Raw genomic sequence first — 26,745 nt, forward strand, 5'->3', positions numbered from 1 at the left:
AGCAGGACGCCCAAGTCTCTTCTCAGGGTGCATTTAAATCCACATGGTTTATTAAACATTAAAAGCAGCTTGGTATAAACCGCAGGCTGAGGAAGCGAGGCCGTGTCTCTCTTCTAAACTGTCACAGGAGTTCAGATAAATAATGAACCTGGATATTTAAAAAACAATACATAATAGATGCTTTGAAAGACTTCCAAACCCACAGCATGCACTTATAAAAAGAGCAGAGATGTTACAGTAAGGGGATATTAAACTGTGGTTTGAGTTTGTTAAACCAGCATTGTCAATGAAACAACAGACCAGAACAGACCAGTGCTCTATATATTGGGACAACATAGGTAAGGCAGGCTGGGCTGAGCTCAGCTACTCAGAACCTGAGCATCTGTCAAGTTTGAATGTGGTTTTGCTGGCCAGTGTATGAAAGAGAGTAGTGTACCTCTCGCCAAGGCTTAGCAGGGACATGAAGTCTTTCAAATCTTAAAAGGAGTTGATACAATTAGTCCCAACCAATACTTCAAGTGCAGTACAAACACCAGGACCAGAGGACACACTTGGAAATTCAGTGGAGATAGATTGAGGGTCGATGCAACAACCAATAACCCAGATTAAATCAAGAATTACATTTTAATCATGTTGCACAAAACCACTGATTTTAATCCAGGTTTAAATGTGACCGGTGGATTACATTTAACCCTTCCTTGTAGGTGGTTTAAACGTGAACTTAATGATTGAGACACAGCATGAGCCAGGCTGCAGCAGGGATGTAGAAACATTTGCTCTAATCAACATTTGGGCCAACGGTTCAATCCAGAGAAGATTGTAACAAGTTGCTTCCGGGGTATTGATACGCGCATTGTGCACTTGCGTCTGTCACCCAGGTCAACCCTGCTTTATCACAAGCAGTGTGAAATGACGTAACCAAACCGCATGACCCCTGGTCCTGACCAGGATAGGTTCTGATCCGGGTAGAGCATGCCAGTGTGAAAGGGGCTTAATAAACTTTAATGGCCTTCAATGAATGCTCATTCCAAATGTATCGTCTCCAATAAATTAATGTTTTCTGTAACTTCAAAGCTTTTTTGTCTGAAACATCATAATCAAGGACAATAAAATGAATATAACATAACCTGCCACTTTAGGTAGCCTATAAACACTTTCACACTGAATATTTAAAAGTTTACTCAACATAAAACAAAGCTATTCTTACAGTTCATTGATATTCAGAATGAATGAGAAAAGAAAAGTGTAAGGTATTGCACGCAGGAAATAAAAATGTACATTATAAATATCATATGGGAGATATTGAAATTGGAGAAGGAATCTATGAAAAAGACCTAGGAGTTTTTGTTGACTCAGAAATGTCTTCATCTAGACAATGTGGGGAAGCTATAAAAAAGGTTGTGAAAAGTGTTGAATTTAAATCAAGGGAAGTAATGTTAAAACTGTACAATGCACTAGTAAGACCTCATCTTGAATATTGTGTTCAGTTCTGGTCACCTCGTTATAAAAAAGATATTGCTGCTCTAGAAAGAGTGCAAAGAAGAGAGACCAGAATTATTCCGGGCTTAAAAGGCATGTCATATGCAGACAGGCTAAAATAATTGAATCTGTTCAGTCTTGAACAAAGAAGACTACGTGGCGACCTAATTCAAGCATTCAAAATTCTAAAAGGTATTGACAGTGTCGACCCAAGGGACTTTTTCAGCCTGAAGAAAGAAACAAGGACCAGGGGTCACAAATGGAGTTTAGAAAAAGGGGCATTCAGAACAGAAAATAGGAGACACTTTTTTACACAGAGAATTGTGAGGGTCTGGAATCAACTCCCCAGTAATGTTGTTGAAGCTGACACCCTGGGATCCTTCAAGAAGCTGCTTGATGAGATTTTGGGATCAATAAGCTACTAACAACCAAACGAGCAAGATGGGCCGAATGGCCTCCTCTCGTTTGTAAACTTTCTTATGTTCTTCTTAATGCAGGACAATCCGGTCGGTACAACTACAGATCAGAAGGGTTGAAGGAAAGCTGCAGGCTGCATGTTGTCGCTTTTTAAGAATTAATATAAAACATCATCACAGCAGAGAAATAGTATATAATGAGTAAAATGAACAGAACTGAATGCTTGAACTCTTCTTTTTTGTTTACACTTGCTTTTATATTTGCTAAATCTAGTGTATACAAATACTGACTGATTGCTGATCAGAAATCTAGAATTACCTGCTTAATGCAAGATTCACTAATCCTCTTTAAATGTTTGTGGTGCAGTGCAGCTGTGATTAGAAAATAGCCCCCGATCAACAAACCCTAGTTTAGCACTAAACTGAGTTTTATTTAATCCACGTTGGTGCAATCGATCCTTAGACTTATCAATCAGATAGCAGGAACCGGGCGAGCTTAGACGGGGCGAATGACCTCCCTCATTTGTAAAGAGTCTTATGTTCTTATGTAGAAACCAGAAGAATTCAATGCACATGCAGTATATACAGTGGGCAGGGTCCATTTTTAACTATGTTAGCAGAGAAATTCTCACTCTGAGTGGCAACAGTATCACCCCATTGAGAATCATCACCACCCATTGTCATGCAACAGTACTACTCTAACAAACACAATGTAACAATCAGTGATTATTATGATTACCAGTGTGTACGCAAGTGCTGAAACAAGCAGCCGAGGCTCTGGGTACAATACAATGATGGACAAACGCAGCTGCTAAAACAAGAAACTAACTGCAGCTCATCAGAAGCAGTAGTGGAAAGACTAAACGTTTCAGCGTCTTGTATACTGAAAAATTAATACAAAAATACACTACAGCTGTCTGGCAAAATGACAATGGCTGTCCCGAAAGCTTGGAGTTAATGGTTTTAAAAAAGTGTCAGTGATGCAGGCGCGCTCATGCCAAAACAAACCCATCGTCATGCTAATATACATTAGCATATTAGATTAGCTTACTGGTCTGTTGTTTTGAGTGGTCTGTTTCCATGAATGTCACATCATAGGTACTGAAATGATCGGATAGGTTTTTTAAAGCAGCGCTGTATCCAGGGCGGACTGGAACCTCTCTTGTTAAGCCAGACCTGCCCACAGCCTACATGCAGAAATGATATCACATACACCATGACGTGCTGAACACAGAAGACGGTGGCAGTGTAACAGTTGAGCTGCCGGTACTGGTCCCCCACAATATCATGCAAATTGGATGGCACTGCCCTGTGTGAACATGGTCAGGATTCACACTGACAGTAACCAGTCCACACTGCTTGACTCAATGGTGAACATCTCACTGACTTTCAAGAGGCTCAGGCAAGCAGAAGTATTTGCTCAGTTGGTACTTCTAAAGCTGTTCCTTCCTCACAAGCTGCCTCCATGAGAGAAGATCACTGTTTCAATTTGACCATTTGTTGACCACCAGTATTGACCACATCAACTACAGGTTCTAATTTGACCCCATCCACACTGTCATAATGTAAGCAGGTACAATGTTACTTTTCTGTTGATATTTTTGGACTCCAGTGAAGCCCGCTTACACTGAATTCCCGTTCACTTCATGACAAGTTTAGGGACCCCACGAAGGTCAGAAGGGATCCGACTACCCACAACACAGGGAGTGAAGGTGGTGTTGCAGCAGAACAAAGCGAAGATCATTAAAATAAAATATAATAAATAAATAAATAAATAAATAAAGGTCAACCTGTTCTGTTTTTCCAATTGATGTTTGATCCACGCTCTACACTTTTGCATTTCATAGCATGTGGAGCACAACAGTAATGAGGGTCTGCAACACATCTTCAGCTAAAGCAAAACTGAACTGGCAAGGACAAATAGCGCAGAAAAGCCTAACAATCCTAACAAGCAATCAGCCAGACTCTTCAAACCAGAATTCATTCGCATACAAAAGCCAGTGTACACTGCAAACGGGAGGGCGCTTTCCAACTAATTCAAGGGCGTACACAACTTGCACATCCCTGTGCATATTAATCAAACTCTTCTCTACCTAGAGGAGAGGAAAGACAGTGCATGTTCAAAAGCATGTTGATTTCTTAGAAGCGTGTAACAATGTAGCTGTGCTTGCATCCTGTGTTATTGTTACTCTCTTATTCACAAAACACGTTTATCTCTGCACGTGCTGGAGAGGTGGCTAACCAGAACACAATAGAATCTGGTAAACAAGGGAAGAGCTTGTTTAAGGCTGGCTTTAACCTCTTTCAGTCACATGCAGAGCTAAAACCAACTCAGTCAATCTTTTGTTTTTCCTTTGCATGTACTATAATTACTATAATGTGCTACTATAAAAAAAATTGCATGACTTTTTTATTGTGGCAATTTAATAGTAAGCGGCAATGAGGTGTAAATGCATACTTATCAAAAACACTTAGAAGTCCCTGTGATCGTTTGTCTACTTGACTTAGATTTCACTGTCACGTTTAGTGAAGAAAAGTCTACTGCCTGTACAATCTTTATTAAAATGTCGCTATGGCCTCCATTAGATTTATCACAGCCTCTAAACGTTGTGTCACTGCACGTACCAGCTTCTTTGTACTGGTGGATACCTTATCCCAGTTTGTCAGAAAGGTCGTTCCTGAACCCCTCTCACACAGCCTGCTATTATTACATCCTGCATGGTGTGTATTCCAAGCACAGGCTGTATGCAAGCTATTCCTCCCCCTCAGGCACCTAACTTCACACACAACTCCGAGCCACACATATCAAAGCCTGAGAAAGAATCCTGTTCTCCCGAGATCTTATACTACAGTTTTCTATTTGACTCTTAACACCAATTTATTCAACATCGCATTTCTGCAGAAAGGAAATGTTTCTGCCTCTTTAACTGGGTCCAATTGTTGATCAAGGCAGCTTTCAGCTGGACAGCTTCTATATTGCAAAGCCAAGAGCAGGAGGTTAAATCAGGGATCAAACTAATTGGGTAGATTCAGAAATCAAAGACAAAACATACAAACCAGATTGTATGACAGCCCGTGGACAACTCTGTGCATGAGAATTAACAAGCAGTAAAGCTAACAATATGGGTTAAACTTGGACTCTTTTTTTTCAGTCTGTTAGATAAAATAAAAACATGATTACTCGGAGAGTAGGATTTTAGTCTCCACATTAAACAACACATTGTAAACATATGAATGATCTCAATGAACAGATATATCTTCATCAAGTCACTCCTTGTTGATTGAGGATGTCGGAGAGACATCAGTAAGACAGTAGCCTCGATGCTAATTACAAGAAGAGGGACAAACCAACATGGTGGAAAATGTATTATTTATTTATTTTTGTAACTTGTTAGCTATGGATTTAAAAAAAAAAATACATTCTTTCATTGCTTTTGTTTTTCAACTAATCTTTTTTGACTTTGCCCTGACCCAGTTCAATAAGCATACCTCCTTCCTTTATGGGTCTCGCCTTTTAATCACCAACCCAAGAGTCTCGCCGCATGCATCTCAAAATCGTAACAGAAAAATGATTTTATAAAGCACTGGAACTCTTTGCTCAGTCTATAGAAGCCCTTCTCTACACCTGGAGGCAATGCCAGCAGCCACCACTACCCACGATCTCAGCACTGGAGATCAACTGTCCGTTCATCCAATCAGAGGTACACACAGCACATAACAGAGACCAATCAAACAACAGGGGCAGAAAAGATGCGAGGATTACTTTGCACAAATTCAAGCAGCTGTTTCATCAAGTGTTTCACTAGGAATTGTTTATCAGTTCAATCAGCGAACAGCATTGACCCTCACAGTCTACACCTGCTTGCTCTGGAGAGCTCTAACCAAATAAATGAATCATTAAAATGATTTCATAAATGGTATAATATTATGGGCAAACCTTGAAACTGGGCGATTCGAGGATTGCCCGGGCAAAGTCTGAAATGAATCAGAAAGACCTTTCATTTGATGTTTTCAGAGCTTGTTTGACCCGCCTACCCGAGTAGAATCACAAGTCCGCTTTCAGAAAATAGGCATATATTAAAAATGTATTTTTATTGATGACATGACTACATAAAATATGTAATGATATATGACATTTATTTTAAACAAATTATTAATCTAGATATGTATTACGAGCTTAACTTTAACACTGTCACTCCGCAGAGTGCGCTCTCCCACTCTCAGATCGCTTGTCATGAACACTGAGAAACGGGAATCAGCCAATCATTCATGTTCCACCTGGTAACTGCATCCACCTCTCCGACTGGACAGTTCAATGCAACTCTTTAGCATTATTGGTTGTGATTACATTATTAATAATATGTCCTTTTTATATGCAAGTGTCAGTGGAGTTTCTCATGTTCACTTTTGTTCCATTTTGCGGTTAACATTGTTCCGAAGTGTGACGCTGGTTTTATAAACATCTCGATTCCTGTCCGGCTGTTGCCGACGGTACTTTGCAAGTGTCAATGGGGGGGGGTCTCATATTAATTCCTTGCTGCATACGTCTGCCTGTCACTCAGAACAGGAATGAAAGAACAGGCGGAGTGATTCAGACACTGCTCAAGAAGCAGTGGACAGACCGTGGGTTGCCTGGGCAAAGCCCAAAATAAATTATTTAATTTTTATTTCAGGTTTTGCCCATAACACACACACACGCATGAGGGCTTGCTGTGCCTGTCTAGTGCAGTCTTCGGAGGTTTCACTATTTTTTTCACTATTACACAATCAAACACTAAACAGTCAATCATTCCCTCGTTTATACAATCAAGCAATGTCATCACCATGTAAAGTTCTAAACTCCCACAGCCTATGCTCTGTCACAATATTTCTACATGTGTGTGTGTGTGTGTGTGTGTGTGCATGTATGTATATGCACATATATGAGAGCACACAGTATTTGGTTTTGCTGTCACAGTGTAGCACACAGTAATTAACAGGTTTCAAACCACGCCACCCTTGGACTATGGAAGAAGCAAGACACTTGTTAGAAGCAAGTGGGAGACACAAGCTAACCTTACCAAAGCGAGAAGTGACAAGCAAGCAGACAGTTCGTTGTAGGAAGGGAATTATCGTCTCGGGCTTAGGAGAGAGGCAGCAGGCAGTGCCTGTGTCCCTGGAGAGGGCCAGGCTGATGGAATTTAAAATAATTCGGGGGGATTTTCTGAGGATGTTTTTTCATTAGATGTTATTGAAGTATCTGTCACTCATAACCGGCAGTTTTAATGAAACGTGTGTGTACAAGTGTGTGTGTAAATGCAAGCAAACATATATTAGAACACAGCTGAATTCATGTTAACTGACAATGCTCCCACCAACCACATGACCTGATGTGACCCGACCCCTTGAAATGAGGCTCCAGTCTCAAAGGATACACTCTTGGTTAAAACAATAAGAAGAAATGAATAACTGAATCAAGGTTTAGGGGGTGATCTGATACCATGAACTGTAGCTATGCACGTACAAACTTACACACCTACAGGACTACTGAATATTACTGTCCTCTCTAATGGAATCATACTAATAAATACTAATAAATCAGGACACACACTCACATGCCCATTGTGTAACTAGATGAACAGTTTGCAATAGAGATCACTGATAAGACCCATCACTCTTCAGTCTTTGTTCTTATAGACTGCTTCTCTGCACTTTGAGACCTGCTTCATTGTGCTGGAGAGACAGATTATGCCTCATTAAAGTGATCCAGCTGCTGTAAAGGGTCAGCACAGGAACACTAGAACACATCCTCTCATCAACATGTCTGCAAGCGTGTAAGTGACAATCTACCAGGTCAACATCTACAATAAAGGAGCCAGGAGATGGAAAGTGCAAAGTTGTCAGGCATTATAGTGAAGCGTTGGCTCATCAGTTGACAGAACATTGGGAATATTGACATCAGATCTAATTGTTTGGACTTAAAAGTCACATTTGAATCACTAAGTGAAGCCTCGGAACAAAACCCTCTCTAGAGCTGTCACTTTTCACCCAGGTTGTTTTTACTAGAGAATGAATTGCAGCTGCCCGAGCCTCTGCATAAACAGCCACCCACTAAACCTGGTTTCTTGTTTTCATTGTTTGTCAAATCATAGGGGTTATTCATTAACAATGGGAAAACAGTTTCTTATTGATTTCTTCAGCCTCACATTTTTCTCAGCTATAATTTGTGCCGCCGCACAGGTTCCAAACTAGAAATTGCTACCAATTCTTTTTCCTCTCCGTCCAACTTTAAAAACCATGTTTGCTTCAGGGTGCAATTTATTTTACAATACACAATCTGATTGTCTGTTTATATATTTAATGTGCTGTCACATCACAGCCAATCTGTTTTTCATACACAGGATGTGTCTGTTACAATAATTCAAAATTAACTTGTTCTAGGTAACTCTATACAGTGCTCCCTTGATATTTGTACAAATATGGTTAGTCTATGTTGTTCTATATCTTACTGCAGAAGGGCACTTCATTGATTCATAATTTCTTTGACGTGCAAGTATGTCCTTCTTGAATTATTTGAATGCTTTAAAACGGTGCTATACAGATCAAGCAAGCTTTCACAATACTGTATCCGCAGCAACCACAACATCCCACTTTATGAACATTCTGAATTCTAAATTGTACTTTACCGAGGTCTAGTAAAACTTGAACTCAATTCCAACATGCAATAACCATATTAAAAAAAAGTCAGCTTTAGTATCATTCTAGACTCCTTAAAAAGATGCCAGTTGAAAGTGGACCTACTTTAGCCTATATACGTCTGTGAAAGGGTGGTGGGTAATTCACTGACACACAGGAGACAGAAAGGTGTACTTGAAACACCGCACAGGTGCCCAGTTTCATTTATTCAATTTCTTTGTTTTGTTTTTTTTTCCATTCAATGATTTATTTTAGCCCGCAGAGGGCGCTGTTATCCGTGGCCTGACTACCAGCAATGGTAGGCAGGACCACAGGGATACCAATGCTGGTGAACAATTAAAATGCAGTCACACTCGCATGTGCTCAAAAGAATAATCAAAAACAAAAGCCGAAAGAAAAAGGGAAAAATAAAACACAGTAATAAAACTACAAAATAAAGGTACTGCACTTGGCAGCGTTACCCCAACCGTCGCTATTCGCACGGCCCGGATCTCTGTTCTACACACTCCCTCAGCCTGCTTTCTATACATGTATGGGGTCTGCCCAAGGTTTACCCTCTATTAATATTTTTATTTTCTTCTATTTGGGTTTCTTTTGTTTTTTGTTTTTCCGACCATTCTCGGTCCTGCAGCAGAGCTTCCACTAGCTCCTTGTTTCATCTTACACTGGCAGAGCTGAGAGAACAGCAGAACGTTATTTTATAGGGCTAGCAATCCTCCCAAGGCCTGCCTCTCAGCCACTCAGAGAGAGGGAGAGCCCACATACCCTCTCTCCTACCTCACTGTGTCACTGCCATGACCGACTGCGGATAATGTAAGGCTGCTGCCCTCTTCCTGCAGCACTATGGATGCACCAGAAGAGTCAGCACAGATCTCCCCCCTGTTACAATGTCTTATTCATAAAGGGTAGCATGTTTTGATACTCTGCATTGTCCAGTTAGAAAGATCTGTAATCTTTTTCAAACTGTACTGCAAGCAGGTAACCAGGCAACAGAGTCAGTGCAGCATCAGCTGCAGAAGCATGATTTAAATGGAAACTGGCATACAGTAGACATCATAAAGTTTCGTATTTTCATTTTTTATATACACACACACACACACACATATTAATGGCTGTCATGCGGCAATTGCCGTGGGTGCCCTTCTCAATTGCCGCAGTGTCCCTCAAAATATGTGTCTATTCACGTCCATTATGGCCACAGTGCCCTTTCAGTTACAGTAACTAGAGACGCCTGTATTTCAGGTTTCAAATAAATGATTTACTATAACTAACTTGACTGTTTCAATTGCTGTATACCCTGTAATAAGAAAAGATGGTCTTGAGTTGTAATTCAGCCTCCTGATAACAGAGGGCGCTGGGCCAGTGCAAGGGTTCTTGCAGAGATCATGTGACCGTGACGTACATCATGCTTTTACTCGACGCCATCTTTGTGCGGGGCAACAGTGTGGGTATGCTAACCCCGAGCACTGAGGTCAAGTGTATTAAGCACACCTGCTGCTTCTAAATAAATAATTATTACTACTGAATTAAGCTTTGTTGTTTCTTTCTGTGGCCAATAACAAGCTTTATAATGAATCCTATGTAAAATGACTCATCCCACACTTTGGTCTTGACTTAATTTTAGTGGCCTTGGTGCACTCTACAAATATATTGAACTGAAGGCCATTTTTGTTGCCAATTTAGACCCCTGTGTCACTGTGTGTGTGTGTGTGTGTGTGTGTGTGTGTATAGTAAACAACACACAGCTGTCCAGTTATGAGATGCCTCAACACTGATAAGCAGCACAAGACTATGACAAGTCAGTTTAGATCACCCTGAAGTACATTATCAGTGTATTCAATGCAGCAGCACACCAGTCAAAGTGTTGACCTAGACAGCTGAATGCAGAATGAAGAGTCTCATCAGTTTGCACAGCAGTGAGTTGAACATCTGGTCAGCTATTCTGTAACGCGCATCACTGACTAACGCTCCTTAGAGACAGAGTGTCCGTTGGTTAGCCCAACATAAAATAATATCCCTTCCCTGGCAAGAGAACTGTACATCCCACCCCCCAGTTTCCATTCCACAGTATAGTAATGCATAGATTTGCACTGTATCAAATGATGTTGTGTTTTGGATAGGGTCCAGCAGCAGTAATACTGTGCTGGAAGCAATGCTCTCCCTCCAGACCAGTTAAGAAAGCTGTTATCTCTAGTGCCCTTCCTGGTGGGTTGATGGAATTAAACAATACCCACAGGGCATTGACAGATTTCTCCTCACAAGTCAATTTTCTTCAACAGACCAACGTATTGAAGCACAGCAGAGTGAGTTTCAAACTATATATCTTAGGAGGAATGTGTCATGAGATATTCTCATATGGGACGTTATGTAAGGGAAAGATAACCGTGTTAAAATCATTTCGTTCCAATCGCATGAGAAGATGTTAAAGCCAAACCATACAAATTTTTGATGCTGACGTGATGGTTCTGTTGTCATGAATCAAACCATGCAGTGGGATCTGCTGTAATCCTGTTTCCATTTAAATAATGCTTCTGCTGCTGACGTGCACTATGACACCGTTGCCTAGTTACCTGCTTGCAGTATAGTTTGAAAAAGATTACAGATCTTTCTAACTGGACAATGCTTGCCATGCTACCCTTTATAAATAAGATGTAATACAATAATGCGTTTTTAAGACAAGCAGATAAAACACATGGGTGAAACAGGCTGCTGTCAGGAACAGTGCGTTCTGTCGGCGTACTCGTTAGGAATGATGCTTTGTAACATCCACTGAAGCCCCTGGAAGACAGTCAGTCATTCCTCTTAACCTCAAGCCCCCACAAAGTTGCATTATATTTCAGTTAGGTTGTTAAAATAAATAAATCAATGATACAATAAACTACCAAGAAGCACGTTCCTCTCCTATTCAGTGCATCTGAAATGGAGAAACAAGCATTGTTCTCATTGAAAAGGTACCATTCTGGGGGCTCCTTCAATTAACTATACTTAAAATACTGAATTAATCTGCAGATAATGCCCCATTTAGAATTCTTTGAAATGAGGTGTCGACGGAGACAGTGTCTCTCAATCCTCTGCAGCTCTGTGGATATGGAGAAGCAGTACGTACCTGACGTTTTCAAGCAAGGAGAGAGACTTACACCTCTGAATAAGCTACTTTGTCTGAATCTACCACCACAAACACACATTATCAGACACCCTGGGAGTAAAATCTGTTCCCATCCGACACTGCCATAAATACCAATCGATTCCTATAAAAATGATCATTGTTATTGATTTAGCTGTGGAGGACAACAGCTTGTTTTATTTTTACTTAACTATTTTAATTTGCAATTGCACAACTAAACACATAACATCAATATCTTCTGGTGAATAGGTGTGATACCCCAGCTTCCTGAATGACTCTTTCAATATACCTTGCAGGCGTATGTACAGCACTCACATTACAACGCTCATTTAGCTTCATGGCTCCGACTCTCTGGAACTCTCTCCCAGTTTTGGCTCGTGATGCTCCGACTGTAGCTCGCTTTAAATCACTCTCAAAACCCACCTGTTCTCTCTTGTGCTTTCCATACTCCTTAAGCCTGATATCTGTTATTAGCTGCTGCTACTATTTCACGTATTGTTACTATCATGTATTCTGCACTTTCCACTGTATTGTACTATTTCATGTATTACGCATTTCTCTATTTGAAGTATTATGGATTTTCTTGTATTTATTGCATCTTGTAAAGCACTTTGTGATGGTGTTCCACTATGAAAGGCGCTATATAAAATATAGATTGATTGATTGATTATATATGCTCAATAAACCCAGGGATATCTTAAAATTGATTTCTTCTGCTTTAATAATACCAGCTTATGAAATGACACAATGTTTCATTGGAATTGTGTACTACAGAGTCATGCTACGGCATGAGGTTTACGTTGTCTAATTACGCTGGTATAACTTTCAAATAAACCTTGATAGCAGTATTGATTATTGATTTGTTGTAGGCAGGGTAAAGCTCTCAATGGCTCATTTTTAAAAGCTCCTGACCGGTAGCACCAAGACATCTAACTCAGGCATAGGAGACACAGCAGTTGGAAATGGTACAGCCTTTTATTCAAGATTAAGCTTCCTGAATAACTGAGAAGGGTTATGTTCTCAGATAGGGCATTTCAAGGAAAGTACTTCACTTCTACTAGGGAGTTTCAGCAGGCTGGCAGGGAGTCACAAGATACTGTTGGTCTAACAGCACCAACACCAATCTGCATTTTTACAAATGTCACTTGCGTACAGGCGCCTCTGCTAAATCCCCTACACCGGGGATAATTAAGACTGTTTTCAGAATCAGTTGCTAGTCGCGAATCTACTGACCTTTATAGAGGAGCAATAATGTAATGAGATGATAAGCATGCAGTCTTTGGAGAACTTGCTTTTCATCCTAAGCATCAGTCATTATTGTAATAAAACAGAACCCAGACATGAATAATAGCCCTGCAGTTTGATGAATGACAGAGACAAGAGTGCCTCAGGATCCTTCACAAACAGCATCAAGCTTTTCCCAGAGATATATCATCATAATGAATTATTTTCCTATTGGATTGCTATGCAGGTTTACTTTCTAAAGCTTACAAGTGTAAACCACACTGTTTTTTTTTTTTTCATTCGAAAGACAATAGCCCCCTTGGAAATGAGTGCTATTTGCTGTGGAATTACAGATAAGAGTCTCTGAAATCTGTGTACAAGGGTTTATTAATGAAATCGCTTCAGTAAATCAAGAAACATAGGCAAAGCTTCTGGGTTAGTAAAACTCAAGGAAATCCAGCATTTACTGGCAAGAATGAATGCACTATATATAATAATAATAATAATAATAATAATAATAATAATAATAATAATAATAATAATAATAATAATAAATAGATTTGCTTCAGTCAGTTACAGGAAAATAATTCATCTAAGGTTTACACGACTTCATAAATAACATGACCGTCAGGTCAAGTATAAACTGTCACAGAAACCCCAGATGGAATTATCTTCCTGTAACTCACTGAAACCCAACACATTATTTTTTTATAATACATGGATAATAGTATCTGTAATAAAAAAGACAATAAATGGGTATTAAAGTTCAAATTGCAAGTTAATTTAATGAATAATAACAATATAAATATTAAAGAATCTGTAATATAATTTTCTTTTTGATAATTCAGGAATGGTGAATTAAACTGAGTAGATAACAAACTGCAAAAAAGAATGTATTTTTAAGGAAATGGTATGCTTTTTTTTTTTAATAGACAAAATAGTCAAAGACTATTTGTCTCACTCGCTTGTTGGTGGAGTACGATTGTAAATCTTCAGAGTGACAAATTTGTTAAAAGTGCCTAGAAACCACAAACTGTGGGTGTGTCGAGTGATTGAAAATGAGACGTCTTATGTTTGAAAGTGGTCTCGGGGTGCACAGGAGTGAAATATGTATAATCTTCTAAACGATGAAGTGTATTAATATGGAACAACAATATATTCTGTAGTTGTACAAATATGGCACAAACATGTGTTTTAAATGTTACAGTGTTCAAAAATGAACACGAGAAACACGAAATACCCAAACATAGAAGTGTTCACATCACGTGTGTGTAAAATAAAAAAAAAAGAGAGTGTGCTTAAATATTACCAAGTAATGATGTGCTACAATTGTCCTTACAATGAGTAAAGCAAACATATAAAATATTACAATCAATTCAAAAGAACACAATTTTAAAAGAAGAAATCGTCCAACGTTGTCTGCTTTTTACAATGTACCACCTCCCTCTGTAAATCAATCTCATTTTTGCATTCTGCTTCGTAGCCAGTTTCGGTGTGTTATAAAAGCTGCATGAAGTATGCACATAAATCATGAAAGTGCGCTATGTAGCACTGGCAGTTAGTAATAAAGTTGTCTATAAGCAGTGTGCAGTTGCTATATCAGAATTCCATTAACATTAAAGTCTATGGGATAGGACTGGTTCCTGGGAAAATGCTGTTAATAACCGAAAGTTGTCTTTATCAGTGTTGCTAACAAACGGCACGAAACACAGTCAATTAATGAAATATACTTCAAACAATTTGCAGAGTAAGATTTTTTATATTTATATATATATATATATATATATATATATATATATATATATAATATGTGATGATTTTAAAACAAGTTGCTCATTCTTTATGCCAAACGGGAACATTGCTTTTGAGAAGCAGCCTTATGCTTGAGGGTATTCATGACATGTTTTCCAATGTATATCTTTACTGTTTTATCTGTTCATGTTTATTTTCAAGATCTGCTCTACTGCTAAAAGCAAACAGAGTTTAGCATGGTAACAGTTGTCTTGCAGACCATAAAACGGCAATAAAAAAATTAACTCCAGATTTAGCAGCCATCACAGTCATTTTAACAGCCTCCTTAGAGATCATAATTCAGCACACACATCTGCTGAAAGGGATCATTAAGCCACAAAATAAATGTAAAAAAACCCTGCAAGATACAAAGCAGACAATATTTGAAATATACTCAACTGTTAATGATATCTGTGGGGTAAAAGCATGAGTCTCTGACAAGAGCAGATCAGATATCTCATTGCAGCAAGGAACATTAAAAAGCTACTATTACCGACAGGGGATTGTAATGCCCTAAGCTGCAGGCTGAGGGCATTGCACCCTGGAGGTAACAATAGTCTTCCCGAGGGGCATTTTAATTTTCTACTATGGCTGAGTCTGTAATAGATATTTTATATATGAATCATTCAACAAAATAAGTGAGGCAAGGTTGGATAGTAAATACGACTTATATATTGTGTTTAAATATAGCTGCTACAGCACAAGTAAATAAATAACAAATAAATAACAGAACATGTATTTGAAGTTCATACCATACAGTTAGCAAAGTTTTTCTCCATCTGGTTTGCTGACTGCTGCATAATCCCGCCCGTCATATTTGTTTACATCGTCACGTTTAATTTGTTTGAATTTCAGAAAGTCAGAAAACAGCGACCGTGATATTTTAATCACCGTTTTAGTATTTGGAGCATCTTTCTTTTGCAGTATGTTTTGTAATTTATTTTCTGTCAACCATTTTCTCATGCAGAGGAGAAAGGTGTTCCTTTGAAAAGGGGCAGGAATGAAAGTGATGTGAACCAATCACATGTCAGAGGGAAACTATTGCCCTGTGGTGTAAGGATGTTAGGGCAATAGTTCAATCAATTTTTCCTCCTATGATGAGGTTATAACCAAATCTCAAGGCAGGATTTCCAATCCTCGTGAAACACAGACCAGAAACATGAAGGAACCTCATGAAACACAGGTCAAAAACATGAAAGAGATTGAGTTTATACAATAGGCTATACAGTGTCGTAGATTTCTCTAGTGGTCTGGATACATATATATATATATATAGACACACACACACACACACACACACACACACACACACACACACACACACATATATATATATATATATATATATATATATATATATATATATATATATATATATATATATATAAACATTGTAACATTAATATCTCTACTTACTTTACTATAATATACCTGATAATATACCTGTCTATTCCTTTTGTTCCACCAGTTGAAAGGCAGCTACACCTGTGCTTTCGCAGAGATGTTCCAGTTTTGTGTTGTCGTTCATAAAAACATAATGGTTTCAAAAGCAACAAATCCAGTCACATGTTCATTATTTTCATTCGCTATGATTTTAAAAGAATCCCGCACTTCTGATTAACCTCTTTAACTATTATCCACCACATGATATAAACCCTGCGCTATTGTTTGTTTCACCTTGTTCACAAACAATTTTAATATCACCAAGCAGACGTGATAAAAGGATCCTGCAACACATCAAACAAGCGAGAACACTGCTTAGTCAGCTGACTCCTCCCTAATATGAAGAAACCTCATGAAACACAGGTCAGAAAACAGAAATAAGAAAGACCCACCTGTTCTCTCCTGCTTTCCATGCTCTTTAAACCTGATATCTGCTGTTAGCTGCTGTGTTGCTGCTACTATCATGTATTATGCTCTTTCTCCTCTATTTAATGCATTATGCATTGATTGTTTTTTTTTTCTGTATAGCAGATATTATGCATTTCTTTGTATTTAAAGTGTTATGGATTTTCTTCTTGTTACTGCATCTTGTGAAGTGCTTTGTGATGGTGGTCCTCTATGAAAGGCGCTATATCAAATAAAGATTGATTGATTGACATGTAGGAACACTGAACAGCAGCAGCTTCACCACATCAGCTTGCTGAAGCAACTAGAATACAGAGAGCTTAAAACAAGCGCGTCATGAATGCAGCGATACAAAAGCAACATGCTTTTCTTTTCCCTCCCGTTATTGGCAGTTATTTAAGAAGCGCTTCTGTTGATTTAGAGAGCACAGATAACAAGATCTACTGTAGAAGATAGACTGACTCGCATGCACGCATGCACGCACGCACACGATGGAAGCCGAGGTCAACTCCAGCAGAGTACTGACTTCAAACATTCTGCAGAGACAGAGCTTGCCCCATAACTCTCAGGTTCTTTACAAAATTTTCACTTTCATTTTCAACTTGGTTTTGTAGAAGGGTTTTTTTTTATTTTCTGTTGTGCCCCCCCACCACCATGGGTGCCATTTACACTGTTGACAGGTAGACCTCTAAGAGAAAGTGGATGTTGTCTGAAATACACATGAATTCTGCTCTGAGTTGAATGATATATAACCTGACAAAGAGAAGAACATACCTGTGGCATTAAGAGACGTTTAAAACCATTTTTTTTTTTTTTTTTTTTTTTTTTTTTTTTTTTTTTAGTAATCATCCTTCACTTGCTACACCATTACTATGCTGTGTCACAAAATAACCTTAACGTTGTGTTATGTAATGTTGGCCTATTTTAAGTACTGCAGTTTGAATCTTGTGAATTCAGATTTTAAGATGGTTGCAATTAAGGTCATGTCCATGTCCCATTTTATAAAAAAAGATAAAATAAAATATGACACAGCGCAAAGAATAAACTCTTATATTGTTTTAAAAAATAAACTGTATTCACCCAGCTATTCGTTTATTTATTCAAAAAACATTATAAAAATATTTACAATGAATACACTGTGATTAAACACACACACATAGACAAGACTTACCAACAAATTCTGAGAGGAAAACAACGAAAAACGGAGTGACCAGATCATTGATCCCCTGCACATACCCGCTGGCGGGATGACGAATCGCCCATATGAAGAGGATGCGTTCAAAGACCTGTAACACAGAGGAAGTGATTTGTTAGACGCGCACCGATTGGTTCATTTCCAGCCTGGCCTTGCTCAGGTACTCTTCTGGAATGTACAGAGGTTCTAGGCTAGAACATTAAAACAAGGTCCTGTACATTCTATATAGACTCTGGGTGGCTTTGTGAAGTTAAACTGCACACGAAAAAAAAACCTGATATTCCAGGAATCAAACTTACATAATTTGGATCCCATTATACTCAGACTAGTATTTTTACAAACATCATTAAACCTTCAGCTCACCCTAATATTGCTCTAACAAGCCATTAAAATGAGACATATCTCTACCAATGGAAAGTAATGAACTCCATTATCACTTAACATTTACAGTCTAGTTTAAATATCAATATTTTAAAAACGGTCACATGAATGAGTTTGTATTAGCACCAATACTTTCTACGTTAGTGTTTCACAATTTAGATCCGCAGTTATAGTGCATCCCCACTTCTTTGAAAGAGTACCAGCAGGGGGAACGCCAGCAGAGAAGGAAACTCTTCTGCCCCCACACCTGTTTTTTCACTTGTTTGACTAAATCCTCTGTCTACAGCTCAGTATTCACACTGAAGAAGACACCAGTGCCAATGTCTACTCAGTTTCTTACAGTGTGTAATGAGTTGACATCTCAGCCCATTGAATTGAATGGAAAGGCTATGGTTTGGGTGCGAGGCGCAAACCATACGGTTCAAATACGAACGTCTAACCGTTCAACTGAAAGAGCAAGCTCTGTAGCCGAGAGGTCAGTACGAGTTTGATGCTGATGTCAGTCAATAGCAGGAGGTTCATTACAAGTGTTCGCCCTTTTGTAGTCAAGAGCCATAGTTAGGAGACTGTGCTACGACTGTGGGTCACCTTATAAAAAGGGAGGTCATGATTGTCAGAGACTCCATATCGAGAAACATAGCAAGTTGAGTGTGCAGTCTGCACCTCCTTACTATAACAGTGTGCTGCCTTTCCAGAAGCCTCTGTCACACACATCACTGAGAACTTGAACAGGCTCCTACAGCAAACAGGAGTGGACCCGGTAGTAGTCGTCCACATCGGTACAAACAATATTGGAAGAGGCAAGCCAAAATCCCTGCAAAACTAATTCAGAGAGCTAGGAAGGAAATTAAAAGAAAACAGCAAAACTGTAGCATTTTCTGGGATGCTGCCTGCACCTTGCAAAGGAGCATAAAGACAGCTGGAAATAAATAATCTAAATGCATGGCTGAAATCATGGTGCACAAGGGAAGGCTTCACCTTCTTGAACATTGGACCACATTCTACAACAAGGACTATCTATATAGGCAGGATGGACTTCACTTAAATAAAAAGAAAACAATCTACTCGGAGAAAGGATCCTTGAGGAGGTTCAGAAGCGTTTAAACTAGAAAGGAAGGGGGTAGAAATCAACAAAGAAGAAGGGAGATTGCATCAAAACAAGGGCAACAACATCTCAGGTAAGACAGCCATTAAATGTATTTACCTAAATGCTAGAAGTCTCAAAAACAAAATGTTATAACTTGAAGCTATTGCACTAACAAGTAACTAAGATGTGATAGGTGTTACAGAAACTTGGTTATCCGAAACTGATGGAAACGAATATAATATTGGTGTGTATACACTGTATAGGAAAGACAGGACAGAAGGGGTGGAGGGGTAGTGCTATACATCAAAAATATTACACCCAGGTATTAAATTGGGTAGAAAAAAAAAACCAACGCAGAATCACTATGAGTCCGAATAATGGACAAAAATTCAAAGGGCATAATAATAGGGGCATGCTGCAGACCGACAAATTCAGACGCTGAGCAAAATAATCTGTTACACAATGACATTGAAAATGTGTGCAGCAAAGGATAAGCCACACTAATGGGGGGCTTCAACTTCCCCTATATAAAATGGGAAAACCCGGTGGGGAGCACGACAGCTGAAATTGAAATGGTAGACATGACAAATGACTGCTTCTTAGCGCAATTTGTCAAGGCACCAACTAGAGAAGGGGAATGCCCTGATTTAGTCTTTTCAAATAACTAAGACAGAATAACTAAAAACAGAGGTCAGAGAATGATTGGCAATCTCCAATCAATTTTAAAAAAGCAAACTGAAGGAATGAAACAGAGACTAACAGAAGTAGATTGGAGTAAAATTGAGAAAACATCCACAGAGAAAGGATGGCTATTATTTAAAAATGTAGTACTAGAGGCGCAAAACAAATACATCCCAAAAGCAGACAAATCAAAATCTAAAACAAAATGGCCAAAATGGTTTAATAGAAGAATTAAAACAAATATTGAGAGAAAAAAAGGCACTTTACTGAACCTATAAAAGGGACCAATAACAAAGTACACAGAAAAAGTATGAAAGTGCAAGTCAAAAAAGAAGCTAGACAGGCCAAGACAAAGATAGAAATGAGCATTGCATGGAGGCTAAATCCAATTCAAAAAAGTTTTTCCAATATTATAACAGCAAAAGAACATTCAAAGAGAAAGTAAAATGTCTAAGAGATAGCAACATCCCAGATGAAGAGAAAAACATAGCAAATATATTAAATGATTACTTTTCACAAGTTTTTACAAAGGAGGATACGGGCAACATGCCCCAGATGTCGACCTGTTCCTATCCAGTTTTAAATAACTTTAGCATAACAGAGGCAGAAGTGTTAAAGGGACTAGAAGCTCTTAAAATAAACAGATCCCCTTGGCAAGATGAGATTCTCCCAATAATACTCCAAGAAATGAAATAAGTTATTTACAAACCGCTAACAGACTGGAGAACAGCAAACGTAACTTGATCCACAAAAAGGGAAACAAAACCAAACCAGGTAACTACAGACCAATAAGCCTCACTTCTATTATATGGAAACTTATGTAAACTATAATAAGATCCAACATGGCAAATTACATATATTGTAACAGTATCCTGGGAGACAGTCAGCATGGTTTTAGGAAAGGGAGATTTTATCTAACTAACTGTTTTTTTGAGAATGCAACATCAACAATGGATAATTGCAAAGCATATGACATGGTTTATTTAGATTTCCAGAAAGCTTCTGACAAAGTCCCACATAAAAGATTAATTCTCAAACTGAACGCAGTAGGGATTCAAGGAAATGTATACACATGGATTAGGGAGTGGTTAACATGTAGAAAACAGAAAGTACTGAATAGAGAAGAAATCTCAAAATGGAACGAGGAAACCAGTGGAGTACCACAGCTGTCAGTATTAGCTCTTTGTAATCTACATTAACGACTTAGATTTTGGTATAGTAAGCAAACTTGTTGCAGACAACATAAAAATAGGAGTGACAAACACCGTTGCAGCAGCAAAGGTCATTCAAAATGATCTAGACAGCATTCAGAACTGGGCAGACACATGGCAAATGACATTTAACATAGAAAAGTGTAAGGTACTGCACGCAGGCAATAAAAATGTTCATTATTAAATACCATATGGGAGATACCAAAATTGAAGAAGGAATCTATGAAAAAGACCTAAGAGTTTAGATAATGGGCATTGAGAACAGAAAATAGGAGGCACTTCTTTTTACACAGAGAATTAGGTCTGGAACCAGCTCCCCAGTAATGTTGTTGAAGCTGCACCCTGGGATCCTTCAAGAAGCTGCTTGATGAGATTCTGGGATCAATAAGCTACTAACAGCCAAATGAGCAAGATGGGCCGAATGGCCTCCTCTCATTTGTAACCTCTTATACTCTTATGTTCTATAATAAGGAGAACTGTATATGGTTTTCCTCAGTTCTCTATAGCAAGTGAAACAATACCAATCTTATATCTCTTATAAACTGATTGACTTTATTAGTGGTGGTAGCATGTAGCTCCAAGCACATTGTTTGATTTTACTTACTGTATATTCTCCAGATCATCAGACAAAACCAAAGAAATATCGAGAGACAAAACAAGAAATTAAAACAGGCAACCTCTTGGGTCCCAGTAAACGTCTGTAATGAGACTGCCACCCTGCAAGAGAGGGAAAATGAGCAGAGTAATGGAAGATGGCATTGGGGAGAAAAGTGCTAACGCTGAATCTATTACTGTATTACATGCCTAATCACACAATTAATCCTGAACATTGATGGGATACAGCCTGACATAGGGATAACTACATAAACCATGAAACGGCCAGCAGGTAATTAAAAGTCTTCCCTGTGCTCAACTTGTAACTAATAACATGACGGGTGGAGTTCCCCGAGAGCTCTCATAAGCGCTGTGTTAAATAAGCATGAGGACTGCTAAATGAAGGGCCTGTGTGATCGGAGGGCACTCGTACATTATTGTACAATATTACATTGTTCTTGTATCCTTGTAATTTTCTTTTTTTTTTAATCCTGTTTGTTGTTAACAGTGAAATGATTAGGATTTCTAGTTGCTAGACAATTCAACTCATAACTCAAGTGGCTTCTAATAAGGCTCTAAAAGGGTTTTGGTCATCAAGTAGCAAAAAAATAAAATAAAAGTAGGACAAAGAAAACCCTATGGCCATTTACTATTAAAAAAAAAAGATGAAAAATAAATTAATATTCATTTTCTGTCTAGATCATCAAATCCTTTATTTAAAAATCAGCCAAGGTTCAGAAAAGACCTTGATTTCTTCAGGACCTCACAACCACCAGAGAAGCAGAGAAGCTTTTCAGATTGTCCAACTAAGAGGGGGGTGTAAAGAGGAACAAACAGAACAGAGCAGCACCCCACTGTCTAGCACGTACACCTGCCTTGCAATGTTACATATGCATTAATACATACACCTGCCTTGTACCACCACTGCAAGGTTTCTGCGACACAGCTGGAATCTACCGCAGTGCTCGTGAAGGCACTGCCCAGCCGAGGCCACTTGAGGAGTCATCGTGAGAATGCCGGGACTCCGGGAGTCCAGTAGTAGGTCAGTTTAGGAAATGTTGATCCTAAACACTCTATAGAGTAGAAGTACACAGTACATAGTGTAGTAGGATGCTGGAGCGGGATGTTTATTTTAGTGAGACTAGTGCTGGCCTTGTGTTTTTAGCTTTGTTTTGTTTTCTTTCTTTATTAAATCCGGCACTAGGATTACCACTGTTGGAGAACCTGTGTTGTTTATTAAATCTGAGCGCCCAATGCTCTGTGTCTGCCTCAGTATTATTTACTGACGACCCACGTATGTAACATTGCCTTGTTGGGGGGGGGGGGGGTGTTGATTTTAATATCTTAAAGAGCAGTTCTTTTTTGTTTTGTTTGTTTTTGCTTTTTAACGATTATTTGTGTTCATTTTCCAATTTTTCCCCCAATTTCGGAACGTCCAATAATTATTCAACCTGGCTCACCACTGCAACCCCTGAACTAACTCGGGAGAGATGAAGACGAGCACTCGTGGCCTCCAAAACAAGTGCTGTCACCCAATCTGCTTTTTTTCACTCTTTCGCAAGACCACCGTGCAGCCATATTCAGAACTCACAGCGTCAGAGGACCACGCAGTTCTGAATTGAGTACAGGCAGGCCTGCAGGCGTTCGGCCAGCCACAGGGGTCGCTGGTATGCAGTTAACCAAGGACTCTCCAGCCCCCCTAACCCCTACCCCACCCGGGCAGCGCTTAGCCAATTGTGCGCCACCCCCTGGGAACTCTATAGGGTGCACCCTGCATTCCGGGCAGAGTGCCTTCACTGGCTGCACCAGTGAGCCCTAGGAGCAGGGCATCCTGCGACGATTTCTTTTGTTTACATGGGAATTTAAAAGCAAATCCGTGTTGTCATCATGACTTGGAAATAGACAAATAGGAATATCAAACTTCCATATCAAACAAAGGCAACCCTGCAGGGAGCCAAAAGAAACAGATCATTTGTCTTACTAAATCTTATCAAACTCAACTCCAGCCTTTAAACACTATAAAGTCGTCATCGGAAAAGGCTGGAACACAAATAGCCGAACGTCTCAAATCATTTCTATTGTTAGCAACAGAATACAAAAGCTCCCCTGCAGCCCAAGAGTTCACATTCTTCTTCTCTTTTTGTTATTTTAGTTCTTTTTTTTTTGTAGAATAATTGTTTCACAGCAAGTGAAGATTATGCCCGTTCCCTAAGCTGTTATAATCACAGTATTTAAAAACTTATCCTAATGTTTAAAGATTGAACAATGAACTGCTTGGTGTCTAAAAGGTTAATGCTCAGGGTATACATTCAGTTTTAGGAGAGGATTAGCATTTCAGTGGGAGAAGAAAAATCAAAGCTTGAAGATAATTGAAACGTGCAAGTACATGCAAAGCTGCTGGAATTGTACTGGCACAATCTTAGCGGTTCTGCAATTAAACACAAACTCTCTAGATCATACAAGAAATGTGTAAGAGTATTAATAATCCCTCCTTTTATATTGTATGGATAACATTTACTGAAGTGCCGGTTGAATTCTCTGTTGAAAAGACTGCCCTTACCAGAGCTGCGAGCTTGCCTTGTTATTACAAGAATTCCCATGCAAGATTGGCTTTTCTGAGTATTATGCTGCACCATTTTGCACATTGGAGGCCAGTGCCAATGGGGTATACCACAAAGGCCCTGTCTTACACACACACACTCTTTAATAGGCTTCCATAAGAGATCTTCACAATGCCTTACATCAAGCTCCATGTATAGCTCACCAAGACCTTCAGAATCAATGTCAAACTGTTAAGCAAGCATTTTTTAAACCAATCACTGGTTAAAGTACACACTACGCACAGTCATTTAACACCAACAGGAGTCTGTTTTGTGTTGTAAAGGGCTATGGAATAGCAGAATAGAGGGGTTAGCACCCCCACAACTCATCTGAGAATTAATCTTGCTTTATAGTCTCATCTGAAGGACACATTCTCTCTATTAGTCTGTCACTGATGACCATGGCTGTGTAGTGGGCAGAAGGGGGTCCAGTGCGATTCAACCTCCCAACATTAGGACGTGCTGAACCAGCAGAGTTTCCTTTACCAGGCTCTGCAGGACCATGATGTAATGACATTTTTTTGGGCCATCACCTTGGTGAAGGATTGCAGCATATATGATCCAGGCTGTATTACCCTAGTCAGCCGTCTTTGATAACACCTGCTCACAAGGGATTGCAGTTCAGCTCCCTGCAGGGGCACAAGCTCTGGGTACAAAAGAAGTGTGTCTCCTCACAACCCTCAGTTGGTCACTGGAGACAAGGGAAAGGTTGAGGTTGCTTGTGATTGAATATCCCTGTGTTGTAGACTAGCATAGCGGCAGAAGCATTGACGGGTCCCCACAGGCAGTCGGTAAGAAGGACCAATGCCACCACAGAGTTTTGGGTTAATTAAATCAAAGTTGTTATTAGCTTTTGTGGCTTGTTTTGCCAATTATATTCTATATATTATCTTTATATTAACAAAATGTGTACCTTACAGGGCAAATGTCTGTTTGAATATTTAATAATGAATTGACGGAGAACTCTGCAGCATAATACAATAAAAATAATATTTAAAAAAAAAAAAAAAAAAAAGCCTACATTTTATTTAAAAAAAACCACACATTTTACAAAGTTGTTAATGATTCTTAATTAAAATACCTAGCATTTGTTAAGCAGACAAAAACAAGCTCTCATTTACACTGTTTCCCTAAGCCCTAAGATAACTGGCTCAGAGAAAAGAGAGCACCCCCTACTGGACCGACACCACCACATCAAACACGGCACCATCTGATGCTTCTTGGAGGACCTCCAGCCAAGTACTGCTCAGTTTCAGAGAGCGGGCAAGATCAGGTACCAAGGTTACAGGAATTGTTCAGGTTCAGGGTTCAAGTGCAAGGAAGTGTGCCCTGCCACTGTGAGGCGCCAGTCGTCCTACAAGAAAAACTACTTCAGCTATCAATGTGGACATTGGACACATGAAATATAAATTAATCCATTTTAAAACACAAATTATACAGCCCTAAGTATGCCTGTTGTGTATACATTTTCGTCTAAATGAAAAACTGCTGTGGTATAGTTCAGTTTTAAATGTCAGTCAGGCTTATAAATCCAAGGGTTATTTAAAGAAAAAGGTTAGAAATTAAAAAATTACATGCAATGCCTCCACTGAAGGAAATCAGTGAAACAAGAAACTGTTTCATTCAATTTGATTAACCTTGGATTTTTCTAAAGTGAAAATGCAATAGTCTGTTTAATTTATTAGTATTTTATTAAGATTCCTTCTTGTAGTCTATGAACTTCAGTGCATTGGACTACATAACAAAATTAACTACTGATCAAACAAAATAGATGTGAAGGCGAAAACATGTTTAAAATAAACTTGATGGCTTTATTACCAAGTAGAGCAAAAAGTGATTTAATATTTAAATACAAAAACCAAGATGGGCAAGTTTTTAAAAATGCTAAAGGTACATGTGATGGTTTTGAATCTGAAAATCAAAAAGGAGGAAAGAGAAGTGGAAGGACATAAATCATATTGCCTCTGTGAAGGAAATTATCCATGAAGCTAACCCAGTGTACTGCCCAAGTATCTTCACTGCCTCAGAACCGGTGCTGGCCTTGCCTGTGACGACATGTTCATGCAAGCAGAGTCTCTCTGTACTGAAGAGACTCAAGACTTGGCTGAGATATTCAATGGAAGAAAAACGTACTTCATCCCTGGGATTTGTCACAACCCACCTTGCATTTTGAAAGCAGGCTTTGTGAAGAAGGTAAGAAAACACTTATCCGTACATGGAAAAGGTGTGCAATATGTAATGCTGACCCTATCTGCTTCTCTGTGTTTGGACCTCAGGTAAATTATCACTCTTGCTATGGCCATGGTTACAGGGCTGCTGCAGACATGGAAAAACACATCAACACTATAATATAAAAACAAAATAATAAAAGATATTGCAGTGCTTGATCTCGAGCCAGAATGTAACACCTTGAAGTAACAGCAAGCTTTTAAAAAGCAT

The 26,745-nt window shown here is 39.0% G+C and overlaps 1 protein-coding gene across 2 annotated transcripts in view; it reads right to left on the minus strand.

Moving 5' to 3' along the window:
- Window positions 1-26,745, minus strand: part of LOC121299827 (TBC1 domain family member 22B-like) — a 151,379-nt gene that overhangs the window by 45,604 nt on the left and 79,030 nt on the right. For both annotated transcript variants that reach the window (XM_041227942.1, XM_041227943.1), the window contains one exon: window positions 17,729-17,843. In XM_041227942.1, coding sequence (XP_041083876.1) covers window positions 17,729-17,843 — 115 coding nt within the window. The remainder of the gene's footprint in view (window positions 1-17,728; window positions 17,844-26,745) is intronic.

This window comes from Polyodon spathula, chromosome 25 (assembly GCF_017654505.1).
Source record: "Polyodon spathula isolate WHYD16114869_AA chromosome 25, ASM1765450v1, whole genome shotgun sequence".
Taxonomy (NCBI): Eukaryota; Metazoa; Chordata; class Actinopteri; order Acipenseriformes; family Polyodontidae; genus Polyodon; species Polyodon spathula.